The sequence below is a fragment of the Stegostoma tigrinum genome, chromosome 5 (genome assembly GCF_030684315.1).
Source record: "Stegostoma tigrinum isolate sSteTig4 chromosome 5, sSteTig4.hap1, whole genome shotgun sequence".
NCBI lineage: Eukaryota > Metazoa > Chordata > Chondrichthyes > Orectolobiformes > Stegostomatidae > Stegostoma > Stegostoma tigrinum.
Window position 1 is genome coordinate 129,544,055 of NC_081358.1, and position 27,523 is coordinate 129,571,577.

At 47.4% G+C, this 27,523-nt stretch overlaps 1 protein-coding gene across 2 annotated transcripts in view; it reads left to right on the forward strand.

The window, feature by feature from the left end:
• Window positions 1-27,523, forward strand: part of agap3 (ArfGAP with GTPase domain, ankyrin repeat and PH domain 3) — a 591,490-nt gene that overhangs the window by 534,192 nt on the left and 29,775 nt on the right. For both annotated transcript variants that reach the window (XM_059646307.1, XM_059646306.1), the window contains exons 12-14: window positions 10,642-10,796; window positions 12,566-12,656; window positions 21,455-21,677. In XM_059646307.1, the coding sequence (XP_059502290.1) occupies window positions 10,642-10,796; window positions 12,566-12,656; window positions 21,455-21,677 (469 nt within the window). The remainder of the gene's footprint in view (window positions 1-10,641; window positions 10,797-12,565; window positions 12,657-21,454; window positions 21,678-27,523) is intronic.

A 27,523-nucleotide genomic window follows, 5' to 3' on the forward strand; every position in this document is an offset into this window, starting at 1 on the left:
TGAGAGTTTGGAACATAGAACATAGAACATTACAGGACTGTACAGGCCCTTCGGCCGTCAATGTTGCACTGACCTGTGAAAACAATCTGAAGCCCGTCTAACCTACACTATTCAGTTATCATCCATATGTTTATCCAACGACCACTTGAATGCCCTTAAAGTTAGTGTTGCAGGCAGGGCATATCACACCGTTACTACTCTCTGAGTAAAGAACCTACCTCCAACATCTGTCCTATATCTATCACCCCTCAACTTAAAGCTATGTCCCCTCATGCTAGCCATCTCCATCCGAGGAAAAAGGCTCTCACTGTCCACCCTATCTAATCCTCTGATCATCTTGTATGTCTCTATTAAGTCGCCTCTTAACCGTCTTCTCTCTAACGAAAACAGCCTCAAGAACCTCAGCCTTTCCTCATAAGATCTTCCCTGCATACCAGGCAACATCCTGGTAAATCTCCTCTGTACCCTTTCCAATGCTTCCACATCCTTCCTATAATGCGGCGACCAGAAATGTAAGCAGTACTCCAAGTGCAGCTGTACCAGAGTTTTGTACAGCTGCAACATGACCTCATGGCTCCGAAACTCAATCCCTCTGCCAATGAAACCTAACACACCCTATGCCTTTTTAGCAACCCTATCAACCTGGGTGGCAACTTTCAAGGATCTATGCACATGGACACCGAGATCTCTCTGCTCGTCCACACTACCAAGAATCTTACCGTTAGCCCAGTACTCTGTATTCCTGTTACTCCTTCCTAAGTGAATTACCTCACACTTTTCCACATTAAACTCCATTTGCCACCTCTCAGCCCTGCTCTGCAGCTTATTTATGTCCCTCTGTAACCTACAACATTCTTCTGGACTGTCTACAACTCCACCCACTTTAGTGTCATCTGCAAATTTACTAACCCATCCTTCTACATCCTCATCCAGATCATTTATAAAAATGGCAAACAGCAGTGGCCCCAAAACAGATCCTTGCGGTACACCACTAGTAATTGAACTCTAGGATGAACATTTCCCATCAACCACCACCCTCTGTCTTCTTACAGTTAGCCAATTTCTGATCCAAACCGCTAAACCATCCTCAATCCCATGCCTCCGTATTTTCTGCAGTAGCCTACTGTGGGGATCCTTATCAAACGCTTTACTGAAATCCATACGCACCACATCAACTGCTTTACCCTCATCCACCTGTTTATTCACCTTCCCAAAGAACTCAATAAGGTTTGTAAGGCATGACCTACCCTTCACAAAACCGTGTTGACTATCCCTAATCAAATTGTTCCTTTCTAGATGATTCTCACTCCTATTTCTTATCATCCTTTCCAACACTTTACCAACAAACAAAGTAAGGCTGACTGGTCTATAATTACCAAGGTTGTCTCCACTCTCTTGAACAAGGGGACAACATTTGCTATCCTCCAGTCTTCTGGCAGTATTCCTGTAGGCAATGACGACATAAAGATCAAAACCAAAGGCTCTGCAATCTCCTCCTTAGCTTCCCAGACAATTCTAGGATAAATCCTGTCCAGCCCAGGAGACTTATCTACTCTCACACTTTTCAGAATTGCTAACACCTCCTCCTTATGAACCTCAATTCTGTCTAGTCTAATAGTCTGTATCTTAGTATTCTCCTCGACAACATTATCTTTTTTCTTTGTGAATACTGACGAAAAATATTCATTGAGCACCTTTCCTATCTCTCCGGACTCCACGCACAACTTCCCACTACTGTCCTTGACTGGCAATAATCTTACTCTAATCATTCTTTTATTCCTGACATACCTATAGAAAGCTTTAGGATTTTCCTTGATCCTACCTACCAAAGACTTTTCATGCCCCCTCCTGGCTCTTCTTAGCTCTCTCTTTAGATCCTTCCTGGCTAACTTGTAACTCACAAGCATCCTAACTGAGCCTTCATGCCTCATCTTTACATAAGCCTCCTTCTTCCTCTTGATAAGAGGTTCAACTTCTTTAGTAAACCACGGTTCCCTCGCTTGACCACTTCCTCCCTGCCTGACAGGTACATACATATCAAGCTCACACAGTAGCTGTTCCTTGAACAAGCTCCACATATCAATTGTGCCCAGCCCCTGCAGTTTCCTTCTCCATCCTATGCATCCTAAGTCTTGCCTAATCACCTCATAATTGCCTTTCCCCCAGCTATAACTCTTGACCTCTGGTACATACCTACCCCTTTCCATCGCTAAAGAAAACGTAACCGAAGTGTGGTCACTATCACCAAAGTGCTCACCTACCTCCAAATCTAACGCCTGGCCTGGTTCATTACCCAGTACCAAATGCAATGTAGCCTCGCCTCTTGTTGGCCTGTCTACATACTGTGTCAGGAAACCCTCCAGTACACACTGGACAAAAACTGACCCATCTAAAGTGCTCGAACTGTAGCGTTTCCAGTCAATATTTGGAAAGTTAAAGTCCCCCATAACAAATACCCTGTTACCATCGCTCCTATCCAGAATCATCTTTGCAATCCTTTCCTTGACATCTCTGGAACTTTTCGGAGGCCGATAGAAAACTCCCAACAGGGTGACCTCTCCTTTCCTGTTTCTAACCTCAGCCCATACTACCTCAGTAGACGAGTCCTCATCAAATGTCCTTTCTGCCACTGTAATACTGTCCTTGATGAATAATGCCACACCTCCCCCTCTTTTACCATCTTCCCTGATCTTACTGAAACATCTAAATCCCGGAACCTGCAACAACCATTCCTGTCCCTGCTCTATCCATGTCTCCGAAATGGCCACAACATCGAAGACCCAGGTACCAACCCATGCTGCAAGTTCACCCACCTTATTCCAGATGCTCCTGACGTTGAAGTAGACGCACTTCAGACCACCTTCCTGACTGCCTGTACACTCCTGCGACCTTGAAACCTTATTCATGACCTCACTACTCTCAACCTCCTGTACACTGGAGCTACACTTCAGGTTCCCATTCTCCTGCTAAATTAGTTTAAACCCTCCTAAAGAGCATTCGCAAATATCCCCCCCCCAGGATATTGCTACCCCTCTGGTTCTGGTGTAGACCATCCGGTTTGCAGAGGTCCCACCCACCCCAGAATGAGCCGCAGTTATCCATTTGTCTGAATCCCTCCCTCCTGCACCATCCCTGTAGCCACATGTTCAACTGCTCTCTCTCCCTATTTCGTGCATCGCTGGCACGAAGCACGGGTAACGAGCCAGAGATAACAACTCTGTTGGTTCTAGCTCTAAGTTTCCACCCTAGCTCCTTGAATTTCTCCCTTACATCCCCATCCCTTTTCCTACCTGTGTCGTTGGTGCCTATGTAGACCATGACTTGGGGCTGCTCCCCCTCCCCCGTAAGGATCCCAAAAACACACCAACCACGAGTCTCTCTCGTTCCCACAGAATCTCCTATCTCTTCCCCCTAACTATGGAGTCCCCATTGATTCATGCTCTGGTTACGATGTCTAGTTATCCTCTTGCTCCTTATGTATGAATAAAAGGCTTTGGGATTTTCCTTAACCCTGTTCGCTAAAGATACTTCATGACCCCTTTTAGCCTTCTTAATTCCTCATTTCAGATTGGTCCTACGTCCCCAATATTATTCCAAAGCTTTGTCTGTTTTCAGTCACCTAGACCTCATGTCTCAGAGATAATGGGAACTGCAGATGCTGGAAATTCCAAGATAATAAAATGTGAGGCTGGATGAACACAGCAGGCCAAGCAGCATCTCAGGAGCACAAAAGCTGACGTTTCGGGCCTAGACCCTTCATCAGAGAGGGGGATGGGGGGAGGGAACTGGAATAAATAGGGAGAGAGGGGGAGGCGGACCGAAGATGGAGAGTAAAGAAGATAGGTGGAGAGGGTGTAGGTGGGGAGGTAGGGAGGGGATAGGTCAGTCCAGGGAAGACGGACAGGTCAAGGAGGTGGGATGAGGTTAGTAGGTAGCTGGGGATGCGGCTTGGGGTGGGAGGAAGGGATGGGTGAGAAGAAGAACCGGTTAGGGAGGCAGAGACAGGTTGGACTGGTTTTGGGATGCAGTGGGTGGGGGGGAAGAGCTGGGCTGGTTGTGTGGTGCAGTGGGGGGAGGGGATGAACTGGGCTGGTTTAGGGATGCAGTAGGGGAAGGGGAGATTTTGAAACTGGTGAAGTCCACATTGATACCATATGGCTGCAGGGTTCCCAGGCGGAATATGAGTTGCTGTTCCTGCAACCTTCGGGTGGCATCATTGTGGCAGTGCAGGAGGCCCATGATGGACATGTCATCAAGAGAATGGGAGGGGGAGTGGAAATGGTTTGCGACTGGGAGGTGCAGTTGTTTGTTGCGAACTGAGCGGAGGTGTTCTGCAAAGCGGTCCCCAAGCCTCCGCTTGGTTTCCCCAATGTAGAGGAAGCCGCACCGGGTACAGTGGATGCAGTATACCACATTGGCAGATGTGCAGGTGAACCTCTGCTTAATGTGGAATGTCATCTTGGGGCCTGGGATGGGGGTGAGGGAGGAGGTGTGGGGACAAGTGTAGCATTTCCTGCGGTTGCAGGGGAAGGTGCCGGGTGTGGTGGGGTTGGAGGGTAGTGTGGAGCGAACAAGGGAGTCACGGAGAGAGTGGTCTCTCCGGAAAGCAGACAGGGGAGGGGATGGAAAAATGTCTTGGGTGGTGGGGTCGGATTGTAAATGGCGGAAGTGTCGGAGGATAATGCGTTGTATCCGGAGGTTGGTAGGGTGGTGTGTGAGAACGAGGGGGATCCTCTTGGGGCGGTTGTGGCGGGGGCGGGGTGTGAGGGATGTGTCGCGGGAAATGCGGGAGACGCGGTCAAGGGCGTTCTCGATCACCGTGGGGGGAAAGTTGCGGTCCTTAAAGAACTTGGACATCAGGGATGTGTGGGAGTGGAATGTCTTTTCGTGGGAGCAGATGCGGCGGAGGCGGAGGAATTGGGAATAGGGGATGGAATTTTTGCAGGAGGGTGGGTGGGAGGAGGTGTATTCTAGGTAGCTGTGGGAGCCGGTGGACTAGAAATGGACATCAGTTACAAGCTGGTTGCCTGAGATGGAGACTGAGAGGTCCAGGAAGGTGAGGGATGTGCTGGAGATGGCCCAGGTGAACTGAAGGTTGGGGTGGAAGGTGTTGGTGAAGTGGATGAACTGTTCGAGCTCCTCTGGGGAGCAAGAGGCGGCGCCGATACAGTCATCAATGTACCGGAGGAAGAGGTGGGGTTTGGGGCCTGTGTAGGTGCGGAAGAGGGACTGTTCCACGTAACCTACAAAGAGGCAGGCATAGCTGGGGCCCATGCGGGTGCCCATGGCCACCCCCTTAGTCTGTAGGAAGTGGGAGGAGTCAAAAGAGAAGTTGTTGAGTGTGAGGACGAGTTCAGCTAGGCGGATGAGAGTGTCGGTGGAGGGGGCCTGGCCGGGCCTGCGGGACAGGAAGAAGCGGAGGGCCTTGAGGCCATCTCCATGCGGAATGCAGGTGTACAGGGACTGGGCCTCCGCTCCCTCCGCTCCAACCCCAACCTCACCATCAAACCCGCAGACAAGGGTGGCGCAGTGGTAGTATGGCGCACTGACCTCTACATCGCCGAGGCCAGACGCCAACTCTCCGACACCACCTCCTACCGCCTCCTCGATCATGACCCCACACCCGAGCACCAAACCATCATCTCCAACACCATTCATGACCTCATCACCTCAGGGGACCTCCCACCCACAGCCTCCAACCTCATTGTTCCCCAACCCCGCACGGCCCGTTTCTAACTCCTTCCCAAAATCCACAAACCTGCCTGCCCTGGTCGACCCATCGTCTCAGCCTGCTCCTGCCCCACCGAACTCATCTCCACCTATCTGGACTCCATTTTCTCCCCTTTGGTCCAGGAACTCCCCACCTATGTCCGTGACACCACCCACGCCCTCCACCTCCTCCAGGACTTCCAATTCCCTGGCCCCCAACACCTCATATTCACCATGGACGTCCAGTCCCTGTACACCTGCATTCCGCATGGAGATGGCCTCAAGGCCCTCCGCTTCTTCCTGTCCCGCAGGCCCGACCAGGCCCCCTCCACCGACACTCTCATCCGCCTAGCTGAACTCGTCCTCACACTCAACAACTTCTCTTTTGACTCCTCCCACTTCCTACAGACTAAGGGGGTGGCCATGGGCACCCGCATGGGCCCCAGCTATGCCTGCCTCTTTGTAGGTTACGTGGAACAGTCCCTCTTCCGCACCTACACAGGCCCCAAACCCCACCTCTTCCTCCGGTACATTGATGACTGTATCGGCGCCGCCTCTTGCTCCCCAGAGGAGCTCGAACAGTTCATCCACTTCACCAACACCTTCCACCCCAACCTTCAGTTCACCTGGGCCATCTCCAGCACATCCCTCACCTTCCTGGACCTCTCAGTCTCCATCTCAGGCAACCAGCTTGTAACTGATGTCCATTTCAAGCCCACCGACTCCCACAGCTACCTAGAATACACCTCCTCCCACCCACCCTCCTGCAAAAATTCCATCCCCTATTCCCAATTCCTCCGCCTCCGCCGCATCTGCTCCCACGATAAGACATTCCACTCCCGCACATCCCAGATGTCCAAGTTCTTTAAGGACCGCAACTTTCCCCCCACGGTGATCGAGAACGCCCTTGACCGCGTCTCCCGCATTTCCCGCGACACATCCCTCACACCCCGCCCCCGCCACAACCGCCCCAAGAGGATCCCCCTCGTTCTCACACACCACCCTACCAACCTCCGGATACAACGCATTATCCTCCGACACTTCCGCCATTTACAATCCGACCCCACCACCCAAGACATTTTTCCATCCCCTCCCCTGTCTGCTTTCCGTAGAGACCACTCTCTCCGTGACTCCCTTGTTCGCTCCACACTGCCCTCCAACCCCACCACACCCGGCACCTTCCCCTGCAACCGCAGGAAATGCTACACTTGTCCCCACACCTCCTCCCTCACCCCCATCCCAGGCCCCAAGATGACATTCCACATTAAGCAGAGGTTCACCTGCACATCTGCCAATGTGGTATACTGCATCCACTGTACCCGGTGCGGCTTCCTCTACATTGGGGAAACCAAGCGGAGGCTTGGGGACCGCTTTGCAGAACACCTCCGCTCAGTTCGCAACAAACAACTGCACCTCCCAGTCGCAAACCATTTCCACTCCCCCTCCCATTCTCTTGATGACATGTCCATCATGGGCCTCCTGCACTGCCACAATGATGCCACCCGAAGGTTGCAGGAACAGCAACTCATATTCCGCCTGGGAACCCTGCAGCCATATGGTATCAATGTGGACTTCACCAGTTTCAAAATCTCCCCTTCCCCTACTGCATCCCTAAACCAGCCCAGTTCATCCCCTCCCCCCACTGCACCACACAACCAGCCCAGCTCTTCCCCCCCACCCACTGCATCCCAAAACCAGTCCAACCTGTCTCTGCCTCCCTAACCGGTTCTTCCTCTCACCCATCCCTTCCTCCCACCCCAAGCCGCATCCCCAGCTACCTACTAACCTCATCCCACCTCCTTGACCTGTCCGTCTTCCCTGGACTGACCTATCCCCTCCCTACCTCCCCACCTACACCCTCTCCACCTATCTTCTTTACTCTCCATCTTCGGTCCGCCTCCCCCTCTCTCCCTATTTATTCCAGTTCCCTCCCCCCATCCCCCTCTCTGATGAAGGGTCTAGGCCCGAAACGTCAGCTTTTGTGCTCCTGAGATGCTCCTTGGCCTGCTGTGTTCATCCAGCCTCACATTTTATTATCTTAGACCTCATGTCTGCTTCCTTTTCCCTCTTGGCTAGTCTGAAAATTTCACCGGTCATCCATGGTTCCCTAATCTTGCCCTTTCTACCCCTCATTTTCACAGGGACATGTCTGTCCTACACTTTAATCAGCTTCTCTTTAAAAGCCTCCTATATATCAAATGTGAATTTACCCTGAAACAGCTGCTCCCAACCCACATTCCCCAGCTCCTGCTGAATTTTGCTATAGTTGGCCTTCCCTCAGTTCGGCAGTCTTCCTTTAGGACCACTCTCATCTTTGTCCATGAGTATTGTAAAACTTACAGAATTGTGATCACTGTTCCCAAAGTAATCCCCTACTGAAACTTCAACCCCCTGGCTGGGCTCATTCCCCAACACCACATCCAGAATGGCCCCTTCCTGAGCTGGATTATTCACATACTGCTCTAGAAAACCCTCCTGGATGCTTCTTACAAATTCTGCTTCATCTAAGCCCCTAACACTACGTGAATCCCAGTCAATGTTGGGAAAATTAAATCTCCCATCACCACCACCCTGTTGCTCCTACATCTTTCCATAATCTGTCTTCATATTTGTACCTCTATCTCACGCTCGCTTTTGGGAAGTCTGTAGTACTGCCCCAACATTGTCACCGCACTAATCCTATTTCTGAGATCTGCCCATATTGCCTCACTGCTCGAGTCCTCCATGTTGCTCTCCTTCAGCACAGCTGTGATATCTTCTTTGACCAGTCATGCAGCTCCTCCACCCCTTTTACCTCCCACTCTATCCTGCCTGAAGCATCTATATCCTGGGATATTTAGTTGCCAGTCTTACCCTTCCCTCAACCAAGTTTCAGTAATTGCAATAGCATTATTCTTCCCAGGTACTAATCCAAGCCCTAAGTTCATCTGTCTGACCTACTTCACTTCTCGCATTAAAACAAATGCACCTCAAACCACCTGTCCCTTTGTGTTCATCATCTGCTCTCTGCCTATTCTTCCCCTTAGTCACACTGACTTCATTATCTAATTCCTTACTACCTCCTTACTGTCCACTAACCTCCTCATTAGGTTCCCATCCCCCTGCCACATTAGTTTAAACCCTCCCCAACAGTGTTAGCAAAAGCACCCCCTAGGACATTGGTTCCAGTCCTGGCCATCCGATTTGCAATAGCCCCATCTCCCCCAGAACCGGTCCCATGTCCCAAAAATCTGAGCCCCTCCCTCCTACACCATCTCTCAAGTCATTCACTTATCCTGTCTGTTCTTTCATTGCTACTCTGACTAGCACGTGGCACTGGTAGCAATCCTGAGATTACTACCTCTGAGGTCCTACTTTTTAACTTGGCTCCTAACTCTCTAAATTCTTGTAGGACCTCATCCCGTTTTTTACCTATATCATTGGTACCTATATGCACCAGAACAGGTGCAGTGATGCCAGAACCCACCAAACCATGGGAAGAGATGAGAGGATGGGTTCTTCTGGGATTCTGTGCCAAAAATTCTGTAATGACCCAAATGATGGAGGGTTGATTGAGATGTGCCTTAATATTGTATCTCTGTCGTTGGACTCAAAATGGAGATCAGCTGATGGTGAAGATGCCTCAAAGATAGAGTGATGAAATGGGAAGTGAAAAATCTTGCAATTTGGAAAGACTGAGTCTGCAATTAGTCTCACATCTGTGCAGGAAACAATGTGAATGTTTGTACCTAGTCAAAGCATATCTTCACTGCATAAATTATAGTGAAATTTAGCTTCTTATTTGAAATATCCTTCACCTGTTAATGTTTGAATGATGTTGGTTTTAGTTGGTTTGTTACAGGAAAAGTTTTACAAATGAAATCTTAACTAGAAGTTTTCTTTCCATGACTTGGGGTGTTTGCTTTCTTCTTAAAATATTTTCACACTCAGTGGAATCATAACAAAAATAAATTTGAGGATTTCAGAGGGATGGGACAGTTGGCATGCACACCATCACAAACAGTCCCGCAATGTGAAGAGGGGAAATAGCCACAGTGTGAACACTGAACACTTCCTCTACTCTGGGCTGAGAATGTGATTGAGCAGTGAAGTACAGTAGAAGATTTCAACAGTTTGACCTGTAACTAAATGCACTGCCCCTCATCAAACACTCCCAGGACAGGGACAGCACAGGGTTAGATACAGAGTAAAGCTTCCTTTACACTGCCCCTCATCAAAAAGCCCCAGGATAGGGACAGCACAGGGTTAGATACAGAGTAAAGCTTCCTTTACACTGCCCCTCATCAAAAAGCCCCAGGATAGGGACAGCACGAGGTTTGATACAACGTATAGCTACCTCTATACTGTCCCTAATCAAACAGTCCCAGGATAGGGACAGCACGAGGTTTGATACATGTTTGTTGGTGTGGTAACAAGAAGTGGAGTATGTTTGAATTTCTGTGAGTGGATTTTGCATGTGGATGGGTTTCAGTGCATCTGGGTGGTACATGTTGGTGAGGTGTTTTTGCATTGTAAGGGTGGTAGTGAAGGGTAGGGGCGAGAGTTGTGGATGTTGTCTGGGGAGGGAGGCTGTGGTTCTGTGTGGGATGTGAGTTGTGAGTGCTGTGTTTGGTGGCTTAAGGGTAGTTTTTCAGGTGTGGGCTAAGGGTGCTGTGTGAATTGTAGGTTGGTATATGAGGTTGTAGATGTGTGTGGTGTTGTGGGTGGGTGTGGTATTGTAGGTGGATGTGGGGTTGTACGTGGGTGTGGGGTTTGGGGTTTTAGGTAGGTGCGGCGTTTGGGGTTGTGGGTGGGGTGGGTGTCCTGGTAAGTGGCTGCTGTGTATTAATGAGGGGTGAGTCGGTTTTTGAGGGTGGTATTTGATGCTGTAAATTCTGCTATGTTGCTAATTTTGATTCTGACTGTCCCACTCTCTTGCTCTCTGTTTCACAGATGGTGAGGAATCTTACGAGTTTGTGATTGTATCATTGACTGGACAAACGTGGCATTTTGAGGCCTCGAACTCTGAGGAGAGGGAGTCATGGGTGCTGGTGGTTGAGAGTCAGATCTTTGCCAGTCTACAGTCGTGTGAAAGCAGCAAAAATAAGGTATCACCTTTCTGTTGCACCTCTCCGTCACTGGGTGCTAGGACCTCAGATAGCACAGAAAGTGTCTCCAAACACTCAAATGAGTGACCACCTTTACGCACACTGAGTAAGCACTGTGAACACCTTCCCTGTTTTCTGATTTGTAAGCTGGTTGCTGTTCATTCTGAATAATCTTGGAATTCTAGCCAGCATGACTGAGTTGCTCATATTACAATGTACATGCCTCAGTGTAAGCATCACCTCCTCTCCAGTATTGAAGCTTACCCGATTAGTGTGAGCAAAATACAGTTTACTCACTGTTCTGCAATGAAATTACTGGTTAGTGACAACTCTGTCTTTCTGATATCTAACAATACTGAGAGCGTGGAGCAAATTGTATTCTAAGCTCTGGCAGCTGCTGCCTCCTGTCTGTCAGGCAGCAGCCTGGGCCTGGCCCAGGTACAGTGTGTTAGCAGGTAGTATTATTACAGGTGACAGGCCACTGATGTACAGAGGTCTGTGACAGGCAGCGATAAAGAATTTAATTAGAATATTCCTTTATATATGCAGCTATGGATGATGTGAAAAGAAAGAAAAAGTGGATGGAGCCAGCACAGCCTGTGCTCAAATGCCAGCAGCAGAAAGTAAATACCAAGGACAGTAGGAGCAAGAAGAGGAATCCATTTCACCCAAAAAGGAGAACAGATGATGGAATACATTATCTGTAAAGACAGTATAGTCCAGAGAGACAGCTCCTGAAGAGAGAAGGCATTGAACGGGAGGGAGATAGGCTGGATGAAGGATGAGGGGGTAGTGAGGGATATGGGCAGATGGGCAGAGGGTGAAGTGAGGGTTATGGGGGTGGGTGGAGTGAGGGATATGGGCAGAGGGTGGAGTAAGGGACATAGCAGTAGGTGGAGTGAGATTTGGGCAGAGGGTGGAGTGAGGGATACGGGGAGGAGGGTAGAGTGAGGAAAAGAGGAAGAGAGTGGAGTTAAAGATGTAGAGTGAAGTATATGGGATATCTGCCTTTAGCCACAACTAAGGAAACTAATGTGATTAAAGACTAATCAGTTGTATCTGAGGATTTTATGAGACTTGGCTACAGAGATAGTGGAAACACTGAGATTAACAACCAAGAATTCTTAGATTGTAGAAAAGTCCCAGAGGATTGGAAAACTACCAATGTAGCACCTTTATTTTGAAAGAAAAGGAGACAAAAAGCAGGTAAATATTACTCAGGTCAATGTCTGTTATTTGGAAGATGCCAGAGTCCATTATAAAGGAGGTAATAGCAGAGCAGTCACAAATACATGATATAATCAAGCAGAGCCAGCCTGGCTTCAGGAAGGGGAAATCATGTTCTGACACATTTACTACAATTCTTAGAAGATAGAAGCAGGATGGGTAAAGGGGAACCAGTTGATGTAATATATTTGGATTTCCAAAAGGCGTGCAATGAAGTACTACCCATGAGGCAACTTAACAAGAGCCCGTGGTGTTGGGGGTGATATATTAGCCTCGATAGAGGATTAGCTAACTAGTAGAAGACAGAGAGTTGGGATGAGGGGTGATTTTCAGGATAACAATCTTTAACTGGTGGAGTACCGCAGGGATCTGTGCTGGGGGCACAAATATTTGCAGTGTGAGGAGTGAGTTGACTGAAGGATATTGGAAGAAACCGAGGCTTATATCTTTAAAAGCAATGTGCCTTTGGACTGAATATCCCTGCTTCTGAATGAAAACTGGCACCATCCTGATAAATTATGTTTTTCTCCATTTTGGTTTAGTCTCGATTGGGAAGCCAGAGTGACGCCATCGCTATCCAGTCAATTCGGAACATGCGAGGGAATGGATTCTGTGTTGACTGTGACACACCGAGTGAGTATTTGCAGAATGACACTAAGTCAATGCACGGGCCTTTAACCGGTCCCATAGCACAGGACTGTAATGAGTCCCACAGCACATGACTGTAACGGGTCCCACAACAAAACTAAAATATATCCTAGTGAAGAAGAAAGTTGGTAAGGGGGTTTAAAAATATCCATGGCTAAACAAGGAGGTCAAGAAATTGATAAAAGTCGAAAACAATGGTATACCATATTGCAAAGGCCAGTGGCAGGCAACAGCATTGGGAAACTTCCAAACATAAACAAAGGGGAACTAAAAAAGAGCGAAGGTAAATTATGACAAAAAACTGGCACAAAACATGAAAAAAGATAGAAAAAGCTTTTGGAGGTAGATACAAGGGAAGACATTCGCTAAGGTGAATGCTGGTCCCTTGGAAGATGAAACTGGAGAATTAATAGTGGGGAGCGCTGAAATGGCAGAGATACTAAATCAGTACCTTGCCTCAGTTTTCACAGCGGAGGACAACAGTACCATTCCTGCTGGAACAGGCAAGTCAGAGGCATTAGTAAGGGTAGAAATTAGAACAATCAACGTTGATAGGGAAAAGGCACTGAGCATACTATGAGGAGTGAGGACAGACAAGGTCCTTAGGTCTGATGACCTACATCCTAGGGTATTTAAAGGAAGTAACAGTGGAGATAGTGAATCTATTGGTGATCATATGCTAAAATTCCTCAGAAACATGAAGGATTCCAGTGGATTTGAAAAACGCTAATGTAACGCCCTTATTCAAAAAGGGAGGGAGGCAATATGTGGAAATTACAGACCAGTTTGTTTAACATCGGCTGTTGACAAAGTGTTAGAATCAGTTATGAAGGAAGCAATATCAGGACATCAGCAAAGTCAAAATGCAGTGTCAGCGCAGTTTTATGAAGGACAAATCATGTTTGACTAATTTGTTAGATTTCCCAAAGATGTAACAAATAAAGTGGATAATCGGGATCCTGTAGATGCAATATATCTGGACTTGCGGAAGGCATTTGATAAAAGTGTCGCACAAAAGGTTAATTCACAAGGTTGGATCAAGGGGTCTTTTATAAGCTTGGACAGGCGACTGACTGATGGACAGAAGACAGAGAGTCGAGATAAATGAGTTTTTTTTCTGGATGGCAAGTAGTAACAAGAGGGGTGCCACGGGGCTCAGTCTTTGGACCCAGCTATTTACAATCTACATTAATGACTTGGATACAGGTGTAGAAGGCTCTACAACCAAATTTGCGCACAACACAAAATGAGGCGGGACAGTAAATTGCAATGAGGAAACAAGAACCTTACAAATGAATATAGATAGGTTATGAGGGTGGGCCAGAAGATGGCATATGGAGTTTAACGTGGGTAAATGTGAGGCCATGCATTCTGGTCAGAAAATAGAATGGCAACCTATATTCTAAATGGGGAGAGAATTCAAGGTGTTCCGGTTCAGAGAGGTCTGGGCGTCCTTGTTCATGATTCACAGAAAACTGGCAAGCAGGTACAGCAGATAATAAAAAATGTGAATGGAATGGCTTTCATAGCTAAAGAAATGAATATAAAGGTTAGGAAGTATTGTTGTAACTATACAACGCATTGATGAGACTGCACCTAGAGTATTGTGCACAGTTTTGGTTCCCCTATTAGAGGAAAGATATAGTGACATTGGAGGCAGTTCAGATGTGGTTCACTAGATTGATCCCAGAGATAAGGAGTTTGTCAAATGAAGGGAGATTGAACAGTTTAGACCTATACTGTCTGGAATTTAGAATGAGGGGAGATTAGATTGAGGTATTCAAGATGATAAAAGGTATAGATAAAATAGATGTGGAGTGGATGCTTCCTCTTGTGGGACATTCTAGGAGAAGGGGTAGCAAATTTAAAACAGAATTGAGAAGAAACTACTTTTCCCAAAGGGTTGTGAATCAGTGAAATTTGCTACCCAAAGTGCGGTGGATGCTGGGACAGTGAGTAAATTTAAGAGGAGTTAGACAGATTTTTAACTGGTAACGGGTTGAAGGTTTATGGGGAGAAGGCAGAAAAATGGGGGTGAGGACTATATCAGCCATGATCAAATGGCAGAATAGATTTTGATGGGCTGAATGGCCTAATTTTACCCTTATATCTTACGAACATATGAACACATATAAAATAATCAGAAGGTTAGATAGGGTGGATAGGGAGAGCCTTTTTACTAGGATGGTGACGGCGAGCACGAGGGAGCATAGCTTTAAATTGAGGGGTGAAAGATATAGGACAGATGTCAGAGGTAGTTTCTTTACTCAGAGAGTAGTAAGGGAATGGAACACTTTGCCTGCAATGGTAGTAGATTCGCCAACTTTAGGTACATTTAAGTTGTCATTGGATAGTGCATGGAATAGTGTAGGTTAGATGGGTTTGAGATTGGTATGACAGGTCGGCACAACATCCAGGGCCGAAGGGCCTGTACTGTGCTGTAATATTCTATGTAACACAGGACAGTAACAGGTCCCACTTTGCAGGGCTGTAAAGAGTCCCACGTTGCAAGACTGTAACAAATTCTACATTGCAGACCTGTGCTGAGTACAAGCATATAACTGTAGAGCAGGTGTAGGTCACTTAGCCCCTCAAGATTGTGCACCATTCAATAAGATCATGGATAGTCTGCACATTCCCACCTATTCCTGATAATCTTTCACTACCTTGCTTATAAAGAATCTAGATTTTCTCATCAAAATAAATATTGTTTCCATATCCAGTCTGTACAGACTGGACAAGATTTTATATGTTTAATCAAGCTGCCTCTTATTCTTTTAAACTCCAGTCAAGTCGAGCCCATCCCAAGCAACCTCTCCACATAAGGCAACCTGTTCATTCCAGTTATTAGTCTCCATACTGCCTCCAATGCATATACATCCTTCCTTAACGATCAATATGTGCACATTACTCCAGATGCAGACTGACCATGCTCTGTATGTAGATGGAGCAATGCTCTGTATCATGGAACCGTAGCCTCCCTACCTTTCATATTCAATTTCCCTTCATTAAACAAGTACATTCTAATATCTTTCCTCAGCACTTCCTGCATCCACGTACTAGCCTTCTGCAATTCGTGCATGAGGACACTCAAATGCCTCTGCATCGTGGAGCTCTAAAATTTCTCAATGTTCGGATTATAAGCTTCCTTTTTATTCTTCCTAGCATGATGAACAATTCTGCACTTCCCCAGATGATATTCCATTTGCTACGTCTTTGCACACTTTGCTACACTTAACATATCTATGTCTGTTAGTAGCTTTCTGATATCGTATTCTCAATATACTTTTCTTCCTATCTTGCATCATCAGCAAGTTTAACAATTAATGCAAGTTATTGATATAAATTGTAAACAGTTAATGCCCCAGCAGCAAACCCTGTGGTGCAATGATATTCTGTTTTTCAAAATACCCTTTAAAATGGCTCTCATCAAATGCTTTTTATAAATTGAAGTACTGTATATCCAATAGTTCCCCTTTATCCACATGTTACTCCTTTAAAGAATTCAGGTGGAATGGTTAATCATAATTTCCCCTTCGCAGAACCATGTGACTCTGCCTGATTTCCTTGAACTTAGCCAAGCATCATCTTATAACTTTTTTTCAATAGTAGCTTCTAACATTGTCCCCCTGATAGAAGTTTAAGCTAACTGGCCTGTAATTTCATGCTTTCTGTCTCCCTTTCAGAGTGAAGGAATTACATTCGCTCTTTTCCAATGTAATGGAAACATCCTTAAGCCAAGGGAGTTTTGGAAAATGTAAAACAGCACATCCAGTATCTCATTAGCTACTTCTTTTAAGAGCTTGGGATGAAATTTGTCAGGATCCACACTTGTCACCTCACAGATCCAACAATTTTACTTAGTAACATTTCTCTGGCTCCGCCCATCCCCCAACTTCCATTTCCTGACTTATCACTGCTTCTAGGATGTTACTTGTATCTTGTACAATACCTGTTTAATTCTTCTGCCATTTCTTTACATTCCTTTATTAATTCTCCAGACACATTTCCTTTCAATCTGCACTCACTTCATTAACGCTTTTAATCTTTGAATATTTATAGAAACTCTTACTCTCTTTTTATATTTCTTGCAAGCTAACGCTCATCTTTAATCTTACCCTTCTAATTAATTTTTTGCTATTGTTTATATTTTGCCCAGTCTTCTACTTGTCTTTGTACAATGATATTTTAATTTAACATTATCATTAACATTTCTAGTTCACCACGAATCCATCTCTTGGAACTTTAGTTATCCATCGAAATGTATTTATTCTCTGTATTCTGAAATATCCCCTTAAAGGTCTGTCTCTGCATCACTTATTATTCCATGCTTTATCTAATTTGCCAATTCACTTTAGCAAGCTCTGCTTTCAACTGCTCATAGTCACCATTATTTAAATTTTATGAAATAGGCCCGGACCCAATCCTCTTCTCCCAAACTGAATATAAAATTCAAATGTATCATGGTCACTGCGACCTAGGGGCACCTTCACTATGAGATCACTGATTAATTCTATTGCATTGGAAAATACCAAGTCTAGTATATCAGATTCTCTAGTTGGCTCCAGAACATGCTGCTTTAACAAGCTACCCTGAAAACATTCTATGAATGCCTCATCTCGGCTCCCTTTACCAATCTGACTTTTCAGTCTGTGTAGATTTAAAACTACCATGATTATCAGTGTGCAGCGAGCTGCAGACTGCAGCAAGACCATTGTGCAGAACTGAGGTGAGAACCTATTAGATGGTCCAATGAGAGATGATGGAGGGAACAATCACTTACTTTCAAAAGTTGATTGGGGGAGGTTATTTGCAGGTAAAGGGGTGCCGGGCAAGTGGGAGGCCTTCAAAAGCAAGATAACAACAATTCAGGAACAGCATGTCCATGTTAGTGTGAAGGGCAAGCCTGTCATGGCAGGGAACACGGATTACTAGAGCTATTGAGGTCCTGAGGTCAAAAAAAAGAAGGCATAAATCAGGTATAGACAACAGGGATCGAGTGAATCCCTTGATGAGCCTGGAGGGTGTAGCAGTACACTTAAGAAGAAAATCAGGAAGGCAAAAATGAGACACAAGATATCTTTGGCAGCTGAGGTTAAGGAAAATCCAAAAGAGATTCTACAAGTATATTCAGGGCAAAAAAGGAACAAGGGAGAGAACAGGGTCCCTTAAAGATCAGCCGTGGGGAAACTCATGAAAGCTAGGGAACTCTGGAAAATAAATAGTGATATTTTGAAAAGAGCCCACATTACAGAAGAGGGAATGCTGGAGGTCTTAAAACGCATAAAGGTAGATACATCTGAGTGACATAATCAAGTGCTTCCCAGGACATTGTGGGAGGCTAGGGAAGAAATTGCAGAGCCCCTGGCAGAGGTATTTGTATCATCAATAGCCACGGGTGAAGTGCCAGACGACAGAGGGTGGCTAATGTTGTGTCTTTATTTAAGAAAGGAGACAGTAAGGATTACAGATGCTGGAAGTTAGAATCAATAAATGTGGAGCTGGAAAAGCACAGCAGGTCAGACATCATCCGAGGAGCAGGAAAGTCAACGTTTTGGGCTTAAATCCTTCATCAGGAAAGCCAGGGAACTATAAGCAGCACGGTGACTCAGTGGTTAGCACTGCGTCTCGAAGCACCTGGAACCTGGGTTCACTTCCACCCTCAAGTGATTGTATATGTGTGGAGTTTGCACATTCTCCTCATGTTTGTGTGGGTTTCCTCCACGTGTTCCGGTTTCCTCCCACAATCCAAAGATTGCAGGTTAGGTGGATTGGTCATGGCAAATGCGAGGTTACAGGGATAGGGTAAGTGGGGTGTGGCTCTCAGTGGGATGCTGTTTGGTGGGCCAGTATGACTCGATGGGCTGAATGGCCTGCTTTCACACTGGAGGGATTCTATGATTCTAGAGACTGGTGAGCCTCATATCAGTGGTGGGTATGTTGTTGGAGGGGATTGTGAGAAACAGGATTTATATGCCTATGGAAAGGCAAGGACTGATCAGGGACAGTCAGCATGACTTTGTGTGTGGAAAATCTTGTCTCAGTCACTTGACTGATCCAGAGAGAGCTGGGCAATTGGATACAAAATTGGCTTGACAGTAGGAGACAGCGGGTGATGTTAGAGATGTGTTCAGACTGCAGGCATATGACCAGTATGTGCCACAAGGATCTGCACTTGGCCCATTGTTGTTCATCAGTTATATAAATGATGTGGATGAGATATAGGAAGCATGGCTAGTAAGTTTGCAGATGACACCAAACTTGGTGATGTAGGCTATGTAAGACAACAACAAGATCTTGATCAAATGTGCCAGTGGTCCAAGGTATGGCAGATGGAGTTTAATTTAGATAAATATGAGGTGTTGCGTTGTGGTAAGACAAACCAGGGCAGGACTTATATAGTATCAGAGATAATGGGAACTGCAGATGCTGGAGATTCCAAGATAATAAAATGTGAGGCTGGATGAACACAGCAGGCCAAGCAGCATCTCAGGAGCACAAAAGCTGACGTTTCGGGCCTAGACCCTTCATCAGAGAGAGGGATGGGGGGAGGGAACTGGAATAAATAGGGAGAGAGGGGGAGGCGGACCGAAGATGGAGAGTAAAGAAGATAGGTGGAGAGGGTGTAGGTGGGGAGGTAGGGAGGGGATAGGTCAGTCCAGGGAAGACGGACAGGTCAAGGAGGTGGGATGAGGTTAGTAGGTAGCTGGGGGTGCGGCTTGGGGTGGGAGGAAGGGATGGGTGAGAGGAAGAACCGGTTAGGGAGGCAGAGACAGGTTGGACTGGTTTTGGGATGCAGTGGGTGGGGGGGAAGAGCTGGGCTGGTTGTGTGATGCAGTGGGGGGAGGGGATGCACTGGGCTGGTTTAGGGATGCAGTAGGGGAAGGGGAGATTTTGAAACTGGTGAAGTCCACATTGATACCATATGGCTGCAGGGTTCCCAGGCGGAATATGAGTTGCTGTTCCTGCAACCTTCGGGTGGCATCATTGTGGCAGTGCAGGAGGCCCATGATGGACATGTCATCAAGAGAATGGGAGGGGGAGTGGAAATGGTTTGCGACTGGGAGGTGCAGTTGTTTGTTGCGAACTGAGCGGAGGTGTTCTGCAAAGCGGTTTGCAGAACACCTCCGCTCAGTTCGCAACAAACAACTGCACCTCCCAGTCGCAAACCATTTCCACTCCCCCTCCCATTCTCTTGATGACATGTCCATCATGGGCCTCCTGCACTGCCACAATGATGCCACCCGAAGGTTGCAGGAACAGCAACTCATATTCCGCCTGGGAACCCTGCAGCCATATGGTATCAATGTGGACTTCACCAGTTTCAAAATCTCCCCTTCCCCTACTGCATCCCTAAACCAGCCCAGTGCATCCCCTCCCCCCACTGCACCACACAACCAGCCCAGCTCTTCCCCCCCACCCACTGCATCCCAAAACCAGTCCAACCTGTCTCTGCCTCCCTAACCGGTTCTTCCTCTCACCCATCCCTTCCTCCCACCCCAAGCCGCACCCCCAGCTACCTACTAACCTCATCCCACCTCCTTGACCTGTCCGTCTTCCCTGGACTGACCTATCCCCTCCCTACCTCCCCACCTACACCCTCTCCACCTATCTTCTTTACTCTCCATCTTCGATCCGCCTCCCCCTCTCTCCCTATTTATTCCAGTTCCCTCCCCCCATCCCCCTCTCTGATGAAGGGTCTAGGCCCGAAACGTCAGCTTTTGTGCTCCTGAGATGCTGCTTGGCCTGCTGTGTTCATCCAGCCTCACATTTTATTATCCAGGACTTATATAGTAACTGGTAGGGCCCTGGGAAATGTTTTCAAACAGAGATCTAGAGGTGCAAGTCCATTACTTCTTCCAAAGTGGTGTCTCAGGTAGACAGGGTGGTGAACATGGCATTTGCTTGCTTTCTTCAGTCAGAGTATTGAGAACGGGAGGTGGAACATTATGTTGTGGCTGTACAAGACATTTGTTCGTCCCCATTTGGTTATCGTGTACAATTCTGGTTGCTGTACTATATGAAGGATGTTACTAAACTGGAAAGGGGACAAAAAGATGTTACCAAGCCTAGAGGGTTTGTGGTGTATAGGCTGGGACTTTTTTTTATGAAACATACAAGGCTAATGGGTGACCTTATAGAGGTTTGTAAAATCGTCAGGGGCAGAGATAAGGTGAAACCAAAAGTCTTTTTCCAAGTGTAGGGGGAATCCAAAACTAGTGGGCATAGGTTTAAGGTGAGAAGGGAAATATTTTTAAGGGACCTGAGGGGCAACTTTTTCACACACAGCATGGTGCATAAATGGAATGAGCTGCCAGAGGAAGTCATAGAGGCAGCTAGAATTACAACATTGAAAAGACATCTAGACAGATATATGGATAGGAAAGGTTTGGAGGGATATGGGCCAAATGCAAGCAAATGATACTAAATCATTTTAGGAAATCTGGTTGGCTTGGGGGAGTTGAGCCAAAAGGCCTGTTTACATGCTGTATACCTCAGTGACTGTACTGCAGCAATGGTTTAGATACTGCTGAAGCTCTCAAAGTGACTCAGTCCTGAACCCCTAATATTGATGTCATGTTGCAGTCCTGTGTGTGGCCCTTCACCCACCCAGGATGCCTTCTCTGAAAAGAGGTTTATAGCCCACCTCAGGCACAATCAAGGCCTTAGTTTGATGAGGTTTCCTGTGCCCACTTCAGTGATGCAGGCAGATATTAACCCTTGCTTTCTTTCACCAGTTTTGCATTGCCAGTGGTATACTAATGTGTCCACTCTTCTTACAGATCCTGACTGGGCAAGTTTGAACCTTGGAGCCCTGATCTGTATAGAATGCTCGGGAATCCACCGGAACCTCGGTACACACTTGTCACGGGTTCGCTCCCTCGACCTGGATGACTGGCCTGTTGAACTCATCATGGTGATGACGGGAATTGGGAATGCCATGGCCAACAGTGTGTGGGAGGACTCTACGCAGGGTCTGACTAAACCCAACCAAGACAGCAGCAGGTACAGAGCAAAAGCTGTGCAGCACAGCCACATACAGGAACCATGCAACACAAGCGCATTCGGGTACCATGCAACACAAGCGCATTTGGGTACCATGCAACACAAGCGCATTTGGGTACCATACAACACAAGCGCATTCAAGTACCATGCAACACAAGCGCATTTGGGTACCATGCAACACAAGCGCATTCGAGTACCATGCAACACAAGCACATTCGGGTACCATGCAACACAAGTGCATTCGGACACCATGCAACACAATTGCATTCAGACACCATGCAACACAAGCGCATTCGGGTACCATGCAACACAAGCGCATTCGGACACCATGCAACACAAGCGCATTTGGGTACCATGCAGCACAGGCGCATTCGGGTACCATGCAACACAAGCGCATTTGGGAACCATGCAGCACTGGCGCATTCGGGTACCATGCAACACAAGCGCATTCGGGCACCATGCAACACAAGCGCATTTGGGTACCATGCAACACAAGCGCATTTGGGTACCATGCAACACAAGCGCATTTGGGTACCATGCAGCACAGGCGCATTCGGGTACCATGCAACACAAGCGCATTCGGGCACCATGCAACACAAGCGCTTTGGGTACCATGCAACACAAGTGCATTCGGGTACCATGCAACGCAGGCACATTCGGGTACCATGCAACACCAGCGCATTTGGGTACCATGCAGCACAGGCGCATTCGGGGACCGTTCAGCACAGACGCATTTGTGGACCATGCAACACACATGCATTCGGGGACCATGCAGCGCAGGCACATTCAGGGGCCATACAAGAGGGTGGTAGAGTCAGAAGCCATGAAAACATTGAAGAAGTATTCATATTTACACTTACGATGCCAAAGTATACCAGGTAGTAGACCAAGTGCTGAAAAATATGATTAGAATAGTTAGATGTTTGTTCTTGACTGGCGCAGCTGTGAAGGGCCAAAGGGCCCTATTTGTGCTGCAGGCCTCTACTCTGTAGTGCACATGGGAGCAATGCAGCCGGGACGCAGGAGACAGAGGGTGGGATAGAAGAGTATAATAAAATGTGAGGCTGGATGAACACAGCGGGCCCAGCAGCATCTCAGGAGCACAAAAGCTGACGTTTCGGGCCTAGACCCTTCATCAGAGAGGGCAATGGGGTGAGGGTTCTGGAATAAATAGGGAGAGAGGGGGAGGCAGACCGAAGATGGAGAGAAAAGAAGACAGGTGGAGAGGAGAGTATAGGTGGGGAGGTAGGGAGGGTATAGGTCAGTCCAGGGAAGACGGACAGGTCAAGGAGGTGGGATGAGGTTAGTAGGTAGATGGGGGTGCGGCTTGGGGTGGGAGGAAGGGATGGGTGAGAGGAAGAACAGGTTAGGGAGGCAGAGACAAGTTGGACTGGTTTTGGGATGCAGTGGGTGGAGGGGAAGAGCTGGGCTGGTTGTGTGGTGCAGTGGGGGGAGGGGACGAACTGGGCTGGTTTTGATATGCTGTGGGGGAAGGGGAGATTTTGAAGCTGGTCAAGTCCACATTGATACCATTGGGCTGCAGGGTTCCCAAGCGGAATATGAGTTGCTGTTCCTGCAACCTTTGGGTGGCATCATTGTGGCACTGCAGGAGGCCCATGATGGACATGTCATCTAAAGAATGGGAGGGGGAGTGGAAATGGTTCGCGACTGGGAGGTGCAGTTGTTTATTGCGAACCGAGCGGAGGTGTTCTGCAAAGCGGTCCCCAAGCCTCCGCTTGGTTTCCCCAATGTAGAGGAAGCCACACCGGGTACAGTGGATGCAGTATACCACATTGGCAGATGTGCAGGTGAACCTCTGCTTAATGTGGAAAGTCATCTTGGGGCCTGGGATAGGGGTGAGGGAGGAGGTGGATCCTCCGACACTTCCACCATCTACAATCCGACCCCACCACCCAAGACATTTTTCCATCCCCACCCCTGTCTGCTTTCCGGAGAGACCACTCTCTCCGTGACTCCCTTGTTCGCTCCACACTGCCCTCCAACCCCACTACACCCAGCACCTTCCCCTGCAACCGCAGGAAATGTTACACTTGCCCCCACACCTCCTCCCTCACCCCTATCCCAGGCCGCAGGTTGACTTTCCACATTAAGCAGAGGTTCACCTGCACATCTGCCAATGTGGTATACTGTATCCACTGTACCCGGTGTGGCTACCTCTACATTGGGGAAACCAAGCGGAGGCTTGGGGACCGCTTTGCAGAACACCTCCGCTCAGTTCGCAATAAACAACTGCACCTCCCAGTCGCAAACCATTTCCACTCCCCCTCCCATTCTCTAGATGACATGTCTATCATGGGCCTCCTGCAGTGCCACAATGATGCCACCCGAAGGTTGCAGGAACAGCAACTCATATTCCACTTGGGAACCCTGCAGCCCAATGGTATCAATGTGGACTTCACCAGCTTCAAAATCTCCCCTTCCCCCACCGCAACCCAAAACCAGCCCAGTTCGTCCCCTCCCCCCACTGCACCACATAACCAGCCCAGCTCTTCCCCTCCACCCACTGCATCCCAAAACCAGTCCAACCTGTCTCTGCCTCCCTAACCTGTTCTTCCTCTCATTCACCCCTTCCTCCCACCCCAAGCCGCACCTCCATCTCCTACCTACTAACCTCATCCCACCTCCTTGACCTGTCCGTCTTCCCTGGACTGACCTATCCCCTCCCCACCTCCCCACCTATACTCTCTCCACCTATCTTCTTTTCTCTCTATCTTCGGTCCACCTCCCCTCTCTCCCTATTTATTCCAGAACCCTCACCCCATCCCCCTCTCTGATGAAGGGTCAAGGCCCGAAACGTCAGCTTTCGTGCTCCTGAGATCCTGCTGGGCCTGCTGTGTTCATCCAGCCTCACATTTTATTATCTTGGATTCTCCAGCATCTGCAGTTCCCACTATCACTGGGATAGAAGAGTGTTTGTGTGTTTGGAGTGCACTGATGTGTGGTGGCATACCATAGAAATCAATGCTGGGCCCCTATTGTCTGTGATGTACATGAACACCTTAGAGAAGAATGTTGGGGGGTGGATGATACCTCAGTTTGCGGATGACACCGTTGGCAGTGTTGATAGTAAGGAAGAAGGTATTACGTTACAGGAAGATATAAATGGCTTGGTCAGATGGGCATATCAGTGACAGATGGAATTTAACAGTGATAAATGTGAGGGATGCAGTTTGGAAGAAGTAACAAAACAAGGGTATACTCAAAGAATAGCAGGACATTGGGAAGCTCAGGGGTATAGAAGGATCTTGGGGTGTTTGTCCTCAGATTCTTGAAGGCAGCAGGACAGGTTAATCAGGTAGTTAAAAGGGCATAGGGGACACTTGTCTTTATCCGTTGTAGCATAGTTTATAAGAGCAGGGAGGTTATGTTAAAGCTGTACAGGACTTTGGTAAGGCCACAGCTAGAATACTGTGTACATTTCTGGTCCCTGCGCTATGGGGAGGATGTGATTACACTGGAGGGGATGCAGAGGAGATTCACCAGGATACTGCCTGGGCTGGATTCAGTGATGAAGACAGGCTGGATAAGCTTGGGTTGTTGGGATCATTCAAGGTTGTGAGCCTAGTGCTTGAAAGTGGGATTAATGTAACTTTAGTGTAGTTTTGGTGGCACATGCTTAATAGGCTGAAGGGCCTCTTTCGTATTGTATGGGAGCTGTGCAGCGGGGGCATCCATGGGAGCTGTGCATTGGTTCTGGTCCGAAATTGGTGACCATGGATGGTGAATTCAAATCCTATTGTGTTAAATCTGGTGGTTTGTGACACCAGGAAAAAATCCTCATGAAAGCTGCCACATTGTTGTAAAAACCCAATTGTGTCAATGATTTCCTTCAGGGAAGGGAATTTGCTGCTCCTCCCAGCCTGGATCTTCACATAATTCAGTCTCACTCCAAGATAGCTTTTAAGTTGTAGGAAATTAAGGAACCAACTATGGAATGGGCTATTTCAGTATTATGTGACGAATAATTGCTAATTAAAAATAATACGTCATGAAAGAACCTTTGGGAAAGTGTGATCACAATATGGGAGCATTTTACGTTAAGTTTGAAAATGATGTAGTTCAATCAGAAACCAGGACCTTAAATCTCAGCAAAACTAATTGCCTGTGATGGAATGGGAAACCATGTTTAAAACTATGGCAACAGACAGCCAGCGGCTAACATTTAAAGAAATAAAACGTAGTTTACCACCCAAATACATTTCTTTAATGCACAAAAAACCTGCAAGGACACTGTTCCAACTGTGACTAACCAAGGAAATTAAGGATCATATTGGATGAAAGGAAGACATGTATAAATTTGAGCAAAAAGTAGTAAGCTTGATGATTGTGAGAATTTTAGCATTTGACGAAGGAAGACCAAGATAAAGATTAAGAAAGGGAAAAAGTGGATATAAGAATAAATTAACATGAAACATAAAAACAGAGGAATGACACTTTACGCCAGTTTCAAAATTTCCAGTTTGCAGGTTCTAGCCGTCGCCTCTTTACCGTGGGCGTGCAATCCCTTTACACATCCATCCCCCACCAAGAGGGTCTTAGGGCTTTCCCCTACTTCGTGGAGCAAAGGCCTGAACCATCCCCAGCCACCTACCATCCTCCTCCACTTGGCCGAGCTCGTCCTCACCCTCAACAACCTTTCTTTTAATTCCTCTCATTCCCTACAGGCCAGAGGAGTGGCCATGGGTACCTGCATGTGCCCTAGTTATGCCTGTCTCTTCGTGGGGTACATGGAATATTCCTTGTTCCAGTCATGTTCTGGACCCCACCCACTACTGTTTCTCTGAATATATCCATGATACCATTGGTGCTGATTCCCTCTTTCATCCGGAATTGGAAAAGTTCATCAATTTTGCTTCCAATTTCCACCCTACCCTCATTTTCACCTGTTCTATCTCTGAATCCTCCTTTCCCTTCCTTGACATCTTTGTTTCCATTTCTGGGGATAGACTGGCCACTAATATCCACGACAAACCCACTGACTCCCACAGCTGCCTGGACTATACATCCTCATACCCTGCTTCCTGTAAAGACTCTATCCCATTTTCTCCATTCCACTGTCTCTGTAGCAAATGTTCAGATGAGGCCAACTTCGACAAGGGAGCCTCTGAAATGGCCTCCTTCTTCCTCAACCAAGGATACCCCAGCACCATTGTCGACACGGCCCTCAACTGAGTTCGAACCATCTCCCGCACTTCTACCCTCATCCCTTCTCTTCCCTCCCACAACAGCGATAAGGTTTCTCTTGCCCTTACCTACCATCCCACCAACATCCACATCCACCATTTCTGCCACCTCCAGCGAGATGTTATCACCACAAATACTTCCCTCCCCTTCCTTGTCCGCCTTCTGCAGGGACTGCAACGGGTGAAGGTGCAACACCTGTCCATTTACATTCTCTGTCCAAGGGACCGAACATACCTTCTAGGTGAAGCAGCACTTTACCTGCACATCTCACAATCTAGCCTACTGCATTCACTGCGCACAATGTGGTCCCCTCTACAGTGGGGAAACAAAGCATTGTCTGGGTGACTGCTTCACAAAACATTTACATTCTGCCCACAAAAAAGACCCTGAGCTTCCAGTTGCCTGCCACTTTAACACACCACCCTGCTCCCTGGCCAACATCTCTATCTCAGGCCAGCACAAGCTGGAAGAACACCTCATTTTCCACTTGGGGACCCTGTAGCCCTCTGGACTCAATATTGAAATCAATAATTTTAGGGCCTAAACTCTCCCATGCCCTAGCCCCCTTACCCCACACACCAGGCCTTTTTATCACATAGCCTGCCATTACACATATTGTTAGTCACTAACAGTTCTCATTA